The sequence below is a fragment of the Aquila chrysaetos genome, chromosome 13 (genome assembly GCF_900496995.4).
Source record: "Aquila chrysaetos chrysaetos chromosome 13, bAquChr1.4, whole genome shotgun sequence".
Taxonomy (NCBI): Eukaryota; Metazoa; Chordata; class Aves; order Accipitriformes; family Accipitridae; genus Aquila; species Aquila chrysaetos.
The window spans coordinates 37803186-37818259 of NC_044016.1; the positions used below are offsets into that span (position 1 = coordinate 37803186).

General features: G+C 47.0%; 1 protein-coding gene across 3 annotated transcripts in view; it reads left to right on the plus strand.

Moving 5' to 3' along the window:
• Positions 1-1176: 1176 nt before the first annotated feature.
• The window catches only part of XPO7 (exportin 7), a 50087-nt gene continuing 36189 nt past the window's right edge, over positions 1177-15074 (plus strand). For 2 of the 3 annotated variants that reach the window (XM_030034822.1, XM_030034823.1), the window contains exon 1: positions 8080-8202. In XM_030034822.1, coding sequence (XP_029890682.1) covers positions 8095-8202 — 108 coding nt within the window. In that variant the 5' untranslated portion in view covers positions 8080-8094. Of the gene's footprint in view, positions 1264-8079; positions 8203-15074 lie in introns of those variants that run through there. The other variant, XM_030034824.2, reaches the window with a different exon arrangement.

Sequence of the window (15074 nt, forward strand, 5' to 3'; positions counted from 1 at the left end):
GGGCTAACTGGGAGCACTGGAGCAGGGAACTGGGGACACAGCTGCTGGATACTGGGGACACTGGGAGCACTGGCGCAGGGGCTGCTGGGCTGCCAGGCTTGTCCCTGGCTGGGCTAACTGGGAGCACTGGAGCAGGGAACTGGGGGCACAGCTGCTGGATACTGGGGATACTGGGAGCACTGGTGCAGGGGCTGCTGGGCCGCCAGGCTTGTCCCTGGCTGGGCTAACTGGGAGCACTGGTGCAGGGAACTGGGGGCACAGCTGCTGGATACTGGGGATACTGGGAGCACTGGCGCAGGGGCTGCTGGGCCGCCAGGCTTGTCCCTGGCTGGGCTAACTGGGAGCACTGGAGCAGGGAACTGGGGACATGGCTGCAGGACACTGGGAATGCTGTCGCCGGGCACTGGGTGCACTGGTGCTGGGTACTGGGGGCACTGGGAGCACTGGTGCAGGGAACCGGGGGCACGGCTGCTGGATACTGGGGATAGTGGGGACACTGGGAGCGCTGGTGCAGGGGCTGCTGGGCCGCCAGGCTTGTCCCTGGCTGGGCTAACTGGGAGCACTGGTGCAGGGAACTGGGGTCACGGCTGCTGAATACTGGGGACACTGGGAGCACTGGCGCAGGGGCTGCTGGGCCGCCAGGCTTGTCCCTGGCTGGGCTAACTGGGAGCACTGGAGCAGGGAACTGGGGACATGGCTGCAGGACACTGGGAATGCTGTCGCCGGGCACTGGGTGCACTGGTGCTGGGTACTGGGGGCACTGGGAGCACTGGTGCAGGGAACTGGGGGCACGGCTGCTGGATACTGGGGATACTGGGAGCACTGGTGCAGGGGCTGCTGGGCTGCCAGGCTTGTCCCTGGCTGGACTAACTGGGAGCACTGGTGCAGGACACTGGGAACGCTGGTTCGAGACGCTGAGAGCCCCGGAAACAGAAGGGAAGCGACGTCCCGCCCGCCCCGCGGCCCCTTTAAGAGCCATGTCAACAAAGCCCGCCCCTCCCTCCGCTGCGTCGCTGCCGTCATGACGTCACCTGCGCCGCAGCGAGCGCGCCAGCGCAGCGCAGCGGGGCGGGGCAGGAGGAGGGGCAGGAGGAGAGAGGGGGGGCGGGGCGGGGCCGGTCGGTCGGCGCAGGCGCGGCGGGGGCCGTCGCGCGTGCGCGCGGGCGGCGCGGGGTTGGTGGGGGGGGGGGGGGGCGCGTGCCGGGCCCGGCGGAGGCGGAGGGAGCGGAGCATGAATGGAGCAAAATGGCGGATCATGTGCAGGTGAGGGGGGGGGGACACACACACACACATACGACCGTCCGTAGGGCCGGGCGGGACGAACCTGTCCTCTCCTCCCCGGCCGGCCGGCTCCGCCGCGGGGTCGGACCTCGGCGGGGCCGCGGGTAGGCCCGGCCCGGCGCTGTGAGGCCAGGCCCGTCGAGGCGAGGCGCGGCGGGGGTGGCAGCGGGCCCGCAGGCCCCGCGGTGGAGGTGCCGCCGCCGCCGCAGTGGCTCCCCGTTCTTCTCCCGCCCCGCGGCAGCGCGGCCCCGGTCCTCCGCCTCCTGTAGGCCGGGCGGCGGGGGTGGGTGGCGGGGTGTGTGTGGGGGGGGGAACGGGGACGCGGGCGCTGGCATGGCGGGCGCGGGGGCGAGCGGCCTCGCTGGGCCGGCGGCGCGGCCTCCCCGGGCGGTGTTTGCCGGGCGAGCCCCGGACGGTTCCAGGCTTTGACGTGTGTCACCGGCGAGGCCCGACCCGGCCTCCCCGGGGCGGAGGGCCGCCGGGAGGGCGACTTCACGGCGGGGAGGGCGGCTGCAGCCCGCCGGTGTTTACCGGCCGAGCGGCCTTCGCCTCCTCCCGCCGCCGCTGTGGCGTTTTCTAGCAAGGCCGGTAGCAAACGTTTGGGGAAAGGAAACTCGGATCCCCCTCCCCGCCTTGGAAAGGAGCAGCCGGCTGGGCTCCGGCACCCCCCCGGCTGCCACAGCCCCCTCTGTACACCCCCTTCCCCGCCATTCCCGGTGTCTTTGCGGGAGCCTGGCCCCTTGCAGCCGCCGTCCTTCTTCCCGGCTTTGGGATTTGCATCCTTGCTTTTCCCAGCCGTGTTTGTTTTATTTTCCAGCTGCGAGGGAGTCTTGGCGTTTAGGTAAACTGTTTTGATTGGCGTTAAAAACAAAACCCTGCCTGGGGTAAGCGCGTGGTTGTCGTGGACGGGAGCCGGGAGGCAAATCAAAGGTGACAGTGGCTTTAACCGAGTCAGGCTTGCGTAGTGGGATGGAAAAGCCTCTGAAGAGTCAGTCCTGCCACTGACAGAAAAAGTAAAAATAGGTACAGCTGGGGGAAACAGTGAGGATTTGGTTTTTTTTTTTTTTGCATAATATTTTAGTTGAACTTGCGCAGGATTTGCATGGTGTCCAAAAGACTGGCTAAACTGTAATGACACTGGTAGTTACATATTATCTATGCAACTTTTAAATAAATATATTCTTCACATGATACCCTTGTGAACCACAAGGGTGAGCAGTTTATTAACTCAGAATAGAGCCGTGCAGCTCTCAGGTTGTCTGGCAAGGTTGCTGGCAAATGTCTCTTGGGTAATCTCAGGGGAGGAGAGGAATTACTGCATTATTAAACAATTCTCAGGCTCTAAATTTACTGAAGAAACTCTGAATTCGTTTGCCGTGAGTCGAGCCCTACCTTTAAAACTTAGCGGGCGAGCCTGCCGTTTGACACTGATGGCAGGTGAAACAGCTGCTCTTGTTGCTTTAAAACTGTGCTTCGTACCCTAGTTTTCTTTGTTAAATATTGAATTGAGCAAATGGAAGTTTGAGCCGTAAGAAGAGGGTTGCAGTTGCTGTGTTCAACTTGGTTAGTTAAAGTTTAACATCAGAGGCTTGGAAGATGTTCCACTTGGAGGAAAACTGATTTGCAAATACGGTTAAAGCACCTGCAGCTTAGTGCAGTTCCTGTACAGGACAAATATAGCTACCAAAATTGTTACGTGCTGCAACTGGATGGGGTTTGCTTGCTTTTTATTGTCTCTCTTTTCTCTCTGCTCCAGGTAAAGGCATTAAGCAGGAGCTCTGAGGAGCTTTCCTTCAGAAAGGAGAGCGAGAGGTTCCCTTCAAAACTGATGGCGGATTTTTGTGGCTGGAGGAAGTAGTGGTTTTTATTAATAGATTAAATTTTTGGTGAGAGGTCTTGCCATAGCCCGAAACACCAGTCTTTCGGACATAAGATTTGAGCTAAGTTGCGGAGGCTCCCCTATCAAACGTCATGTTCCTTTAACAGAAAGGTTATTGAGTTATCCAGCATCGCCGGGAGATGTTGACTATCAGTGTGAATAATTGAGAGAGTTGTTTTTATGGCATATGCTGTGGGAGTTGGTCCTGTTTTAATGGGAACAGGGATTTGCAAATAAATACTGGCTGTCAAAAGCTATGCAGAGTTTAGCAGGTAGTGAGGTCTTGCTGCTGCTTCATGAGAGCTTTGGGTTGGGTGTTACCTGTTCACAGTGGAACTTCCTGGAGTTGTACCTGGTGTGCTAATATGTGATTATTTATAGACTGCCTCTGTGCTGAAGTTATTTACTTTACAATATGGAGCAGCAGTAAGGATAAAGACAAACTTTTAAGGCCATAATAAAACAGAATCTCGTGTTCTCATCTTTAAAAAACAGACATGCAAATGGTGAACGAGCCCACCAGTTTTGTTGGTGGGAATCATGTAGTCAAAGCTGTCTGTGGTGCTTTCCTGTTGAGCAGCTCTTCAAGGGGGTACTGTTCAGCGTCTGGAAACAAAGGATGCAGTGATACTGATACAGGAGCAGAGAGAATCAGATGATTTTGTGTAGCTGAAAAGAAGTCCTATGGTCTTAAAGCAAATTGCTGTCCACCAACTTTCCCACTTCTCAAAAAGCTCATATGACCTTGTTTTGAATTAATATTTCTGTCTGTTCCAAGTCTTGTTAAGCATCACTTAAGCTTGCCCGCAGTAGAGACGAAGGAAAGCAGTGAGGATGTCATTGCCATTAGCTTTGTGGGCAAATACAAATACACTTCCCCCTATTTTTCCCCTTCTTGGAAACAGATTTATGTCATCTTTGTTTTTCTTCCACTTTCCTGGCCCCTTAGATGTTTCCCATGGTGCTGCCCTAAAATGGGATGCACTTACTGAATGTGAATGTTCCTGCGGGAGAACATTTGTTGCAGGATGATGATGATGAATTCTGTGACTTCATGTATTGAATGTTTCATTTGTCTTGAATTTAAAAAATTCATTGCACTGATTAAAAGTTGTTGTCACTTCTGCGCTCTGTTCTCAGTAGCTTGACTCCAAGTTGAAATGAAAGAAATTTGGGCCAGTGAGAGGGACGAAGACAGGTGCTGAGGTGTGGCTACTTGTAATAGAAAAATACGAAATCTGGCATCTAAAAAGGAAAATTTATCCCATTTTTTGCTTCCACACTATCAGTTTTTAGGTTCAGGACTGGGTGTTTCAAATCCCCGAGACTGTTTTCCATCTTTTTAACTGTTAAATGTGCTGACAGCGCTTTGCTCCAAGCCAGAAATCTTGCATGTTTGGAGCAGTTGAGTGTGCAGGTTCTGCTGGGGCCTCCAGATGCACCAGGTGGGCTGCAGACAGAAGTGACTTATTTTGTCTTGATACCGTTGTGGAGGAAGCTCAATGGAAAAAAAAAAAACCAAACATATAAAAGTGTGTTTGGGTAGGCAGTCTGGTGTCACGGCCACCACGTGTTTGTAATTCACAGAAACGGGTCGCACCATGTGAGTGTGAGGAAGGACACAGGGATTTTCTCACTGGTGTTGGAGGCTCCTTTGTGCTGTACTCGTGTCCTGAGGGGGACACGACTTGTTTTTTCAAGACTGTTTCCTAGGGCAATTCCTTCTCCATCCCTAATAGGACCCCAATTTTTTTTTTTTCTTATGTGTTTCTGTATTCTAAAGGACGTTGTTTTGGCTCAAACACAAAATCTAATTTGGCTCTAGAAATCTATAACATTCAGTTTGCTCCAGAGGAAACCCTGGAGACTAAGATGCGTGTTTCCCATTTGATATCTCGGTAACCTTGCACTCGCTTGGTAAAAGAGTCACGATGTAGCCTGCTGCCCAACTACAAATTGCTTAGAATACTTTTTCGTTTGTTCAAGCTTTTACCTTCCGTGTGTCATTGGACTCGCTGAAAGCTCTTATTAAGGAATTGTGTTTATCTCAGAATAGCCCAAGGGAATGCTCTGGACCTGGGGAGGTGGAAACACTGGTTTGACTAAAAATAGAGCTGGCAGCATTTCTTTTGTAAATTAGGCTTTTTTTTTTTTTAGTTATGCGCTTTTTAACTGTGCTGTTTGGATGCTCAGCACCAAAGTTGCAGAATACCAGTGGAAGGTGTTGAGAGTTGGATTTCAGCTGAAAGGTGGAGGTATACAGTTGCAGTTCAGTATCTCAAGATCTCCGTGGCCAGGCTTTGATAAACTTGATAAAAGTGGACACTCCTTTTCAGCTCTGGGGACTCCACGGCCAGCAGTTTATTCCTGGTCCCCGAGCCGACATCTGGAGCGTACTTTGGAGGTCCCTTAGGTAGCAGGTAAGGTGTCCAATACATAGGTCCTGGCAGCAACCCCAGCCCGCTGTGCCTCTCCTCCAGATGATGGTGTTTTGAAGCAGCCCAGATGGGAGAGGAGAACTCGGTGGCTTCGTTGTGGGTTTTCACGCTCATTAGCAGCCTGCCGAGAGGCGGGCTCGGCGTGAAATCCTGGCCTCATGGAAGCCTGTGGGAGATTTTGTCACTGAATTCAGTGGGCTGGAGCTACTCTGTGTTTAAGTTATAATTCTATCCATAATAGTTCACCTGAAGATCTCAAAACTTCTGTAGCACAAAGGGGGAAGGCAAAGCTCAGTTTGGCATGAGCTAGGTGCCTGCTAAAGGGCAGAGAGGGGCAGAGAGGAGAGGAGTGGAGCAGCCAGGTTGAGGCTGTGAGCATGCTGTCAGATGGCTGGTCTCCTCTCCCTGCTTTAGCGACTGAGCTATGTTCCCTCGGGTAGTCAACACTAATACAATTAAGGAGGATTTGTTCATTTTAATCATTTTAAGAGAACACTGAATGCTCTGTAGCTCAAGAACTTTATTACTGTTAATAATGTCTCGTTGCCCTTGGTTTTGGGCAGCGCAGTTGTGTTTTATGAGTCTATAGGGCTCAGGCTTACTAAAGCAATGTTCAAGAAGTTACATTTTTACTATGTAAAATTGCCAGCAAAAATGTAATTTTTGTCTTCCTTCTTCTAAGCTGTGGTTTCAAAAAGGCATTTATGAATAGTTGGTGATGCTTTTCTGGTGATACCGTTGTGTGGCTTAGCTGCAAGAATCTACTTCTTTTTTACAAGGGTAACCAGTGCTGTCTGTGTCTGAGGTCACTCTCATTCTTCCCAACATAATTATGCTTGTGCGTCTTTGGCCTTTTGTGCAATTGCAATGCTGGTACCACCTGGCCCCCGTGACGCTCTCTGTGCATCTTCAGCTTTGATTTGCAAGAAGGGTTTTGTTATTTCTTTGCTCATCTAACTTTGGCACAGTTGGCTTTTTCTCAATAGTGGGTTTGCAGTAGTGGAAAAGACCACGGTAAAAATTTTTTAGTTTTCCAGTCAAGCCTGGTTGGTGTAACCTCTGGAAATGTAGGAGTCAAACACACTGAGGTGTTAACATGATAAGGTGTTGCTCACAGCCTTCCTATCTCTGATAGCCTTAAGTCAGAGCCCGCTGATTGGGCAGTTAGCGGGGGATAGGTCCTTTCTGCTTGTTTTGGGTTCTCCCTGTTCTTGACTGTGCAAGGAATATAGGACTTAGACCTACTTAGGGGGAAGAGTTTTAATTAAATGCTTCTTACACCTTCAAAGTCAGGCCAGACCGTAAGGATCTGTCACTGAATTGATGGTTGGCGTGGCCTCATGCATGCAGTTGTTGACGACAGTGGTTCTCTTGTTGGTTGTTTTTAGTATGTGTTAGTTCTAACAAACTAATAAAAGGTACTGTTGGAGGATAGTTGCTAAACCACCCAGAAAATACCTCAGCAGAAGCTTGACATTTTTGCTTTTGTTTCTCATTAAGGACAAAATGTGAAGTTTATTCATGGTCCCTGCTAACTCCGATAATTGTTTGCAAGGGGGAAGCTCGTTGCCTTGGTGTGGTCAGGATAGAACATCAGCTTTACGCTTTGGTGCTTGACATCTGACTGGTAGCATACTTTGAATATTGGGTGATGCAAGATCTCCATTATAAATGTGCTTTGGTGGTCTGATCCTTCTCTTCCTTCTCTCCTTGCCTTTTGTCCTGTTCTGGAAATCAGACGTAATTCTCCAGGCTGAAAAATATGCTGCATTTCAGAAAAATAACATGCCACAGTTGAGTACTGTGAACACGAAGTATTTTTTTAGCAGGTCTTTGACAATTTAAACTAGTTTTGGGTGCAATTGGCCAGTGATTGCACTGTGTAATGTGTTCTCCTGTTGTTTATAGCTGCTCTGAGCTGCGTCTTCTGCAATTTTGCCCATGCTGCAGGTGGGCAGAGGAGAGCGCCATGCCAGGACGTCCCGGCATGCCATGTCGTGTGTCACGCTGCAGTACCTGGAGCAGGAGCGCTGGTTAAACATCACGCTGTGTGCTCACAGGGCTGTCTGGCTTACCAGGACTTACCTGGTATGAGTCTTGCATGTAAATCAACACCCAGCTTGAGAGCAAAAAAGTTATGTTTTAGCACTAGAAGAGAAAAACGTGTTTCATCTTTTAACTGACTGCCTTCTCCCCTTTTCCCTTGTTTGAGATCATTCAAACTGCGTGTATAGTGTTAGGGCACTTCCTTCTGCTTGCAGCATTTTGGTAGTTAAAAGTGTAATTGTGGGTTTCTAGCTGAACTTTTTAAATTAAAGTTTACAGTTCTCCTTTTAACATATTGTTCGGTATTGTATAATTTATTAGTAACACAAGAACGAGAAAATCAAACAAGAAGGTATTTACAAGAATCAGACAGGCAAATTGTGTCCTTACCTGCCTGTTTCAGCTGAGTACTTTGCTAGCTTGAATAGTATCTTAATTTGATTTATTGTAATGGGGAACTTCTGGTTACTGGATGAATTCTGTAAAAGGAGGTTTTTTTCTTCTTTTTTTCCAAATGGGAATGGGGATGCTTTGAAGATTTCTTTCCCACATTGGCAGGTCAGAAAGCAAATCTATAATGTGTATGTATCTGTATAGCCAGGCAGCAGGAAGTGAAGGCAGGGTCAGTAGCAATTGCTTTCTTTTCTTTTATTTAGTTTGTATTGTTTTTATTTCATGCCTGGTTGGCACAGTGCCCCTACTTGTCTTGGATTGTGTTGACTGATCAGCACCATCACTGTTGCTGCTTTCCTTATGCTCGTGGCACGCAAGCGCGAGGTGACTTGGTATTTTGGCACCCTCACGGCCATTGGGCAGCCATGGAGAAATCTGGACTGTCTGGCACTAATAATTGCCTTTTTTCTTCTAACTGTAGGATTTAAAATAACGTGGGTTTAGGGATATTAAAATTATGTATAAAGCACAAAGGTTGTGAAGCATTTTGTGGATGTTTCTGTGCTGCTCATTAACATCCTATCTCTGCTTATAGCTGAAATAGGCTCTGGCCTTGTAACTCAGCAATGGAGAAGAGGCTTTAACCTGCTCTTGTCCGGGTTTGTTTGCAGCTCTGGAGTCATGTCTCTCGAGATGGGAGAATATATTAGGAGGGAGAGAGCAATCCTCAGCTATTTAACTTGAACTGAATCTGATGGGGCTGAAGAGTCAGATCCACAAAAGCAGGTGATCTAGAAATCTGAACGTTTTAACACCTTTTGGCCTTTGTGGTCTCAGCAGTGAGGACTCCTGCTATTGCAAGGAAAGGGTCAGAATTCCTGTCCCAGCTGACATACTATTTTCTGCAGCTCACGCAAGCCTTCTTGCTCCAGTCTTGTCTACCTAATGTCAAACAGATCTGATCACTGTTTAGGTAAGATCATCAGAAAGATTCTTAGTTGAGAAATGTATCATTCAGTGGCTTTACCTTGTAGCAGGATTACCAGCAGACTGTGTGTTTTCTTGTGTTGTAACATCAGTTTATAAAAGAAATAGCCTCCATTTTTCTGCTAAATAGCTGCACTTCAGGATCATCTTTAAGTCCTTTCCATCCTTTTTATCTATTGCCAGTAAAATGAGCTCTGCATCCGTATACCCTGTGGACTCACAACTCTAGATCTACAAAGGATTTGTGTCTGTCCTGCAGTGGCATTTTCTGTAATGTATGGTTCTTGAATGCACCTTTTACGTGGCTCATTCCACAGCCCATCATTCTGACTTAATTATTCTCTGTTTCCTATATTCCCATTGGACAGGGGTGTTATTGCTGTATCATCTAAGTGTTTTGGTTGAATTCCTGTTTGAAAACTCTGCCCTTGTTCAGAGTGTTTGTGAACACTGATTACAGGAGTTACAGTCCAAGGACGTGGTAGTGGAAAATACTAATTCTGTTGTTTCTCTTCTAGCACTTGATAATGTCTGTAGCTGACACTAGTTTAACCAGTTGAGGGTGATTTGCAGTGCTTGGGTTATTTTGCTGTTTCTGGATGGTGAGTTTGAGCAGTCCTGTAGTAGCTTTAGTTTTTCATATGATCGGAGGTGCCTCCAGAGTTTTTTGGGTATTTGGAAGGCTTCTGGTTTCTCCTGAACCATCATCTCGGAGCACAGCTTTGTGTCTCAAACAAATTCACGTGCCGTATGCCTGGTGCAGACCTGTTGGTGTGCGGGGCTTGGTCTTGAGTTGTTGGGGTTTTTTGGTAGTTGATTCCCATTTGGGTAAAACGCTTAGTGCTCGCAGTGCCTTGATGTGTGGTATTGATTGTTGCACCTGAAGGTGGCTTGTTCTGCAAAGCGGGTACCCTGAAAGTTGTCTGTTACTGCTATTAGACAGGACGAGACCCAGAAATCTGAAAGCCAGCTTGCTTCACTGCAGCTTGCCCAGTAGTGCAGTTGCCTTAGTTTTTCTCCCTAGGCCCTGATATCTGCCATGAGAGTCCTTACCTTCTGTTCCGTGTCCTGAATGTGGTGGGATGAGGCAATGCTGAAGACTAATTTTTTTCCTCCTCTTAAACAAATGCAAAGCAAGCAGGGGGATCTGTGACCTCAAAAGCAATTTTCAGTTCATTCAGATCATTTTGTAAATGAGCTGTTCTTCCTAGAGTTCAAAGGAAAAAAATATTACTCAGCTAAAACTGTCAGAAGAGTAGAAGGTGTGTTACTGTTTTTTGTGTGGTGCTCCAAAGTGGCACCCCGCAGAGGTTATCCTGCTATCTAAACAAATAAAAAATAATCCCCCACAATGCTTATGGTACCATTTAGAGAAAAGGGTTGTTCCACAGCTGCAGCTCCTGCTCACATCATATGGTGGCAGTGCTTTGAATCTGTCTGAACCTTACAGACCTGCACAGGCAAGGAACTGTGGTGCCTGTTGCCCGATTTTCTGATTTTGAGGCACAAAACATAGGTTTTCTGTATCCTTCCAAAATAACCATCTAAGGTGTCAGAGGTGTCTTTCAGACTAAGTACGCAAAATCCGATTCTGTTTGTTCTCTAAAACTGTATTCACACCTAGAGGTATCTGGGTTGTACCATTACTCCTAATAATAGGAAAAACATTTTTGTCTACTGAGGGAAATGCAGCGACCTTGGTACCTGCCCCGACTGTGTGCCCACATTACTGAAATGAGGAATGCTGATTTGCATGGCAAGACTCCTTTCTCTTTATAATACATTGTTCTGTAGTTGTTATCAACAGGTAGAAGGAATTTTGAGAGGTTTAGCTCATCCAAATGGTTGCAGCTTTCTCATCTCCGTGTATCCAGCATTGTGGTGGTTCTGTGTGTGTGTTGTGCTTGCTGTTTCCTAATTTCCTGGTTGCTGCTCGTTAGAAAATGGCCAACCTCTGCCAAATGAAAAGCCCTCAGATGCACAAGGAATGTTCAGCTCTGAAAAAGAGAGGTTAGAAGTGTGCGATTGCTGAAGCAGTGTATTAGCTGTGGCATATAAATAAAAGGGTAAAGAAAAACTGGAGTGACTCATTCTCCTGTTGTTGTAGCAAAGGTGTTGGTGCTGTTCCAGCCTTTCCTTTGTTTTATTCTCAAAAGTGGAGGAGCACCTGCTTGCTGCAGTTACCAGGCCAGTTGTGCTGCTGTCCTTGCCTAGGGCCCTGCTGAGTCCTTCCGCTGGGAGAGAGGCCTTTCTTGGGGTAGAATTCAGTAATTCAGCCATTCCTAGGTGTTAAATTGCCAGGGATCTCTCATTACTACTTCAGCAGCGTCAGTGGGGATTGAACTCAGGAATGGTTGTCTTAAGTTTAGTAGAAATCTGTCGTGGTATAGAGGCAGTTTCTTCAAAACAGGACATGATTTATTGTTCCAGAAATTAGCTAACTTTCAAAGATTTTTTTTTTTTTTTAAATAAGACAAGTGGATTTTTTTCAACTTCACCTTTCCTCAAGTATGTTTGGCAGATTTCCGATACAAGAAAGATTTGCCATAGTTTACAGCCATGTGCATTTTCCTAGCCTGTCCACTTTTTCCTCCATTGATGGTCTTATCTCTGTTGACTCCAGAAGCTGGTGCCTTGGGCCATTGTATCTCTGTTGTTGTTTTACTTTTCCTGTTTGTTCTGTAACATACCTCCTCTTCTAACTGAATTATGCATTCAGGTGGGTCATGCTGCACAATCACATGTAGTGTTCAGAGAAGATAATAGATATGTGACCATTTTTCCATAGGAGTCAGACCTTCCAATTAGCAGTTTGAGTTGTGCATGATATCAGACTCAGTACTGCATGAAAAATGTGCAAACCCAGAACACGGTCAAGGTGAAATAAACACTTCCAGCTGGCCAGCACTGAAAGCAGGGATGATTCTCATTTTCACTGCATCTGTTTCATTGTTTAAAAAAAAAAATAAATCTGATGCATTGTCAAACCTCTTTTTAATTTATTTCGTGGCTGTTGGTATATGCACACGGATTCTGCTAGCATCTGGAAGTCCTGACAACGCAGAAATGTAGAGGTTTCTCTTGGAGATTTTAGCCCTCGATCTGTTCTCGGTGCCACTGGCCTCCCTCGGAGGTATAATTAGCTCCAGGACTGCTCACTTAGGACATGCCCTGTGTTAGAAAGCCAAACATTACCTTATCTTTTTTCTCATGTCTTAGCAGATAGCTAAACAAATGGCTGTCCTTATAGAGCTAAGCCTTGATAAAATTATGCACTAGTATTTGTTTGCACCCAACTAGAATATTGAAGAGTTTCTCAACAGTTTCACCACCCACTAAGGGTATCATGTTCCTCCTCTTTAAGCTCTTTGGGATAGAAACTGCTCTGTGTAACATACAAGGTTATATGTTGTCAGTGCTAAGTTATGGGAAGTGTTAGTGTTAATTTGAAGTGTTTCTGTGGGGTGGTGTGCAGAGTTGCTCTAAAGCGTTGTGCAGTAAAATGACAGGGCTGAATCCTGAAGGCAGCCCTGTTCCATCTGCGCTTGAGCACCGTTCATCTTGGAGAAAGAAATGAGAGCTCTTTATTGATTCCCCGGGAGATGCCTGAAAATACTACCACAATAAATAATTTTGAGATGTGCTGGAAGGGTGTAGGTAGGTTTGCTTTCTCTGTTATTAGTAGGGTAAATGGAAATGGGCAATTTGTTGTTCAGATTCTCTTAACAAATGAGGGTGATGAGCCATGAGGCCTTGATTTTTACAGCTATGAGTACTTACGAAGTGCATCATCCTGGTCCTTGGCAGTTAATAGTTGCATCGCTCAGCTTAAAAGCTTTTTTATTTTTGCTTGAAATACCTGACATTCATCAAGTGACCTGAGGCATTCTCTGAGCCTTAGTCACTTAAAACACCAGGGCCCTTTGACTGCTGCAATGCATCTTCATTGCACGGTTGCATTTGTTAAAACACAGTGTTTTGGAGCCCTGACTGCATGCTGCATCTTCTTCCTCCCTGTTTTGCTGTAAAGTCGGCAAGCAATTGAGGAAAGCTAGCTAATGTCTACAGCTTTGAAGAGCAGAAGCTGACACGCACTGTGCAGCTGATGCCCAGTGACAGCATAGGACAGAACGCAAAGATTTGGGTGCTGCGTTAAAGAAGCGTGCACTGCATCTCGTGTTACTTGCTTTAACGCTGCGTGTGCTAGGGGTGTGCGTGTTTACTGGCAAATACAGAAATCGATATTCCTTAGACATATGATGTTCGGGGGAAAGGAAACATGGATCATGGTCTCTTCCCACCGCCGTGACACCACATCCTGGAGGTACACAGGTAACTACTTCTGGGGCCTGTTGCATGCTTATAGCCAGCAGGGACATAAACATCTCATTGCCTGCCCTGCAGTTGCCCGGCACTTGCAAAGCCTGGCTTTGGTTATAACATATGGGGGAATCAGTTGGGGGATGTTAAAATGGATGAATGTGCTTGGGACAAAAATAACTGTATTAAACATGTTGCAGGATCTCTGGCTCGGGGAGTCAGTAACCATAAGGCAGGAAGAAGGAATGTCTTGGAAACAATGTGTGCCTGGAGGATTTACAGCAATGCACATCCTTCAGGATAAGAACCACCAGGCAGCAGAAAAGTTTGGATTGATCTTGTTAAGCCAAATACTCCATTTTAGATGTCTGAATCTGTGGGGTTATTGCTTGGCTGCTTCCTCTGAGCGATAGGGGCTGGCTGTGTACACTCCTGCTTACTTTCTGGCTCTGCCATCTTGAGTGCGCCGAGCACAGCGTGCGTTTCCTCAATTTTCTGAAATGGGAACTGTCAGCGTGGCGAAGTCAAACTCTGTTGAACTAAACCTGCCTAGAGCTTATTGCAGCCCTTGGATGTAAAGAGTGTTGCTTAAGCAACCGTGTAATACAAGATCAATTCCACAGCCATCCCCCGGGGACTCCTTTTAGGTAGCTGTTACTTTCCTTGTAGTATTTATCATTTTAAAGATGATCACACATTGTTTATCTTCACCGTGGGGAAAACACTGAACAGTGACGAGTTTTATTTGTAGCTTGTAGTATAAATTAGATTGATAGGTTGGGGGTTTTTTTCCACATTTTGAGCTTCACAGCTACTCTCAGTGGACAAGCATCTGAGGCCAAGATTGTACAAAGTTGGTGCCATATATGGAGGAAAACTCACTTCTCCGTGTTTGATATTATTAAAAAATAAGCAATAACATGATGCAAACTTCATATGAGGCTGATGGATTGGCAGTTCCTGCTCAGGACTATGCAGCCTGCAGTGGAGAGAGCTTTACTCCATGCCGGGCTCTGGTGGAAAGGAGTCTCCCGACTCTCTGTAGGTTGTCAGTCTGTAGCAAAACTTCCCTTGGAGCTTGTTGCTCTTGAGGGGGAAGGGGAGTGGAAGTTTTGTTAATCATTTGTCGAGTTTGCTGGTTTCTGATAAATATTTACCTTCCCTTGTTGAAAAACACTTCTACCACATACGAAACAATGGTGTTGGGAGTCAATTGTAGGATGTGTTGCATTATCCTCCAGTGCTTTGTAGTGTAGGAACTTCAGTTTGGGGAGATGGATCAAACATATGATATTGGTTTGGTTTTTTTTTTTCCTGGGGACACAAACTTAATTCAACTTCTGTTTGCAAAAAAAATTGTCTAAGGCTTGTAGACAGTGACATAATAAGATGTCATGCCTGGAAGCTGGATTTAGAAGAACACTGAGATAGGATGCAGATTTCCATTAATAGGCATTAATTGCCACACTTTATTGGAGGAAAAAGCGTAGGCATTGTTTGGGTCTTGGCTTCAAAGGGGGGGAAAAAAAGTGTGTGCACACAGGAGGAAAAGTGAAGTGATCGTCGTCTATGCCGTGCTTGGAGTCGAGAGGTGGTTATGTGAAGAATTCAGTGGCAGTTTAGGCTTTTCGGTATGCATTTAAGACACATCCTCCGAGCTGGGAGATAGCCGGTGTTTCAGGTTGTCATTTAGCCTTTGCAGTGTAATGTATGAGAGAAGTTGGACCATG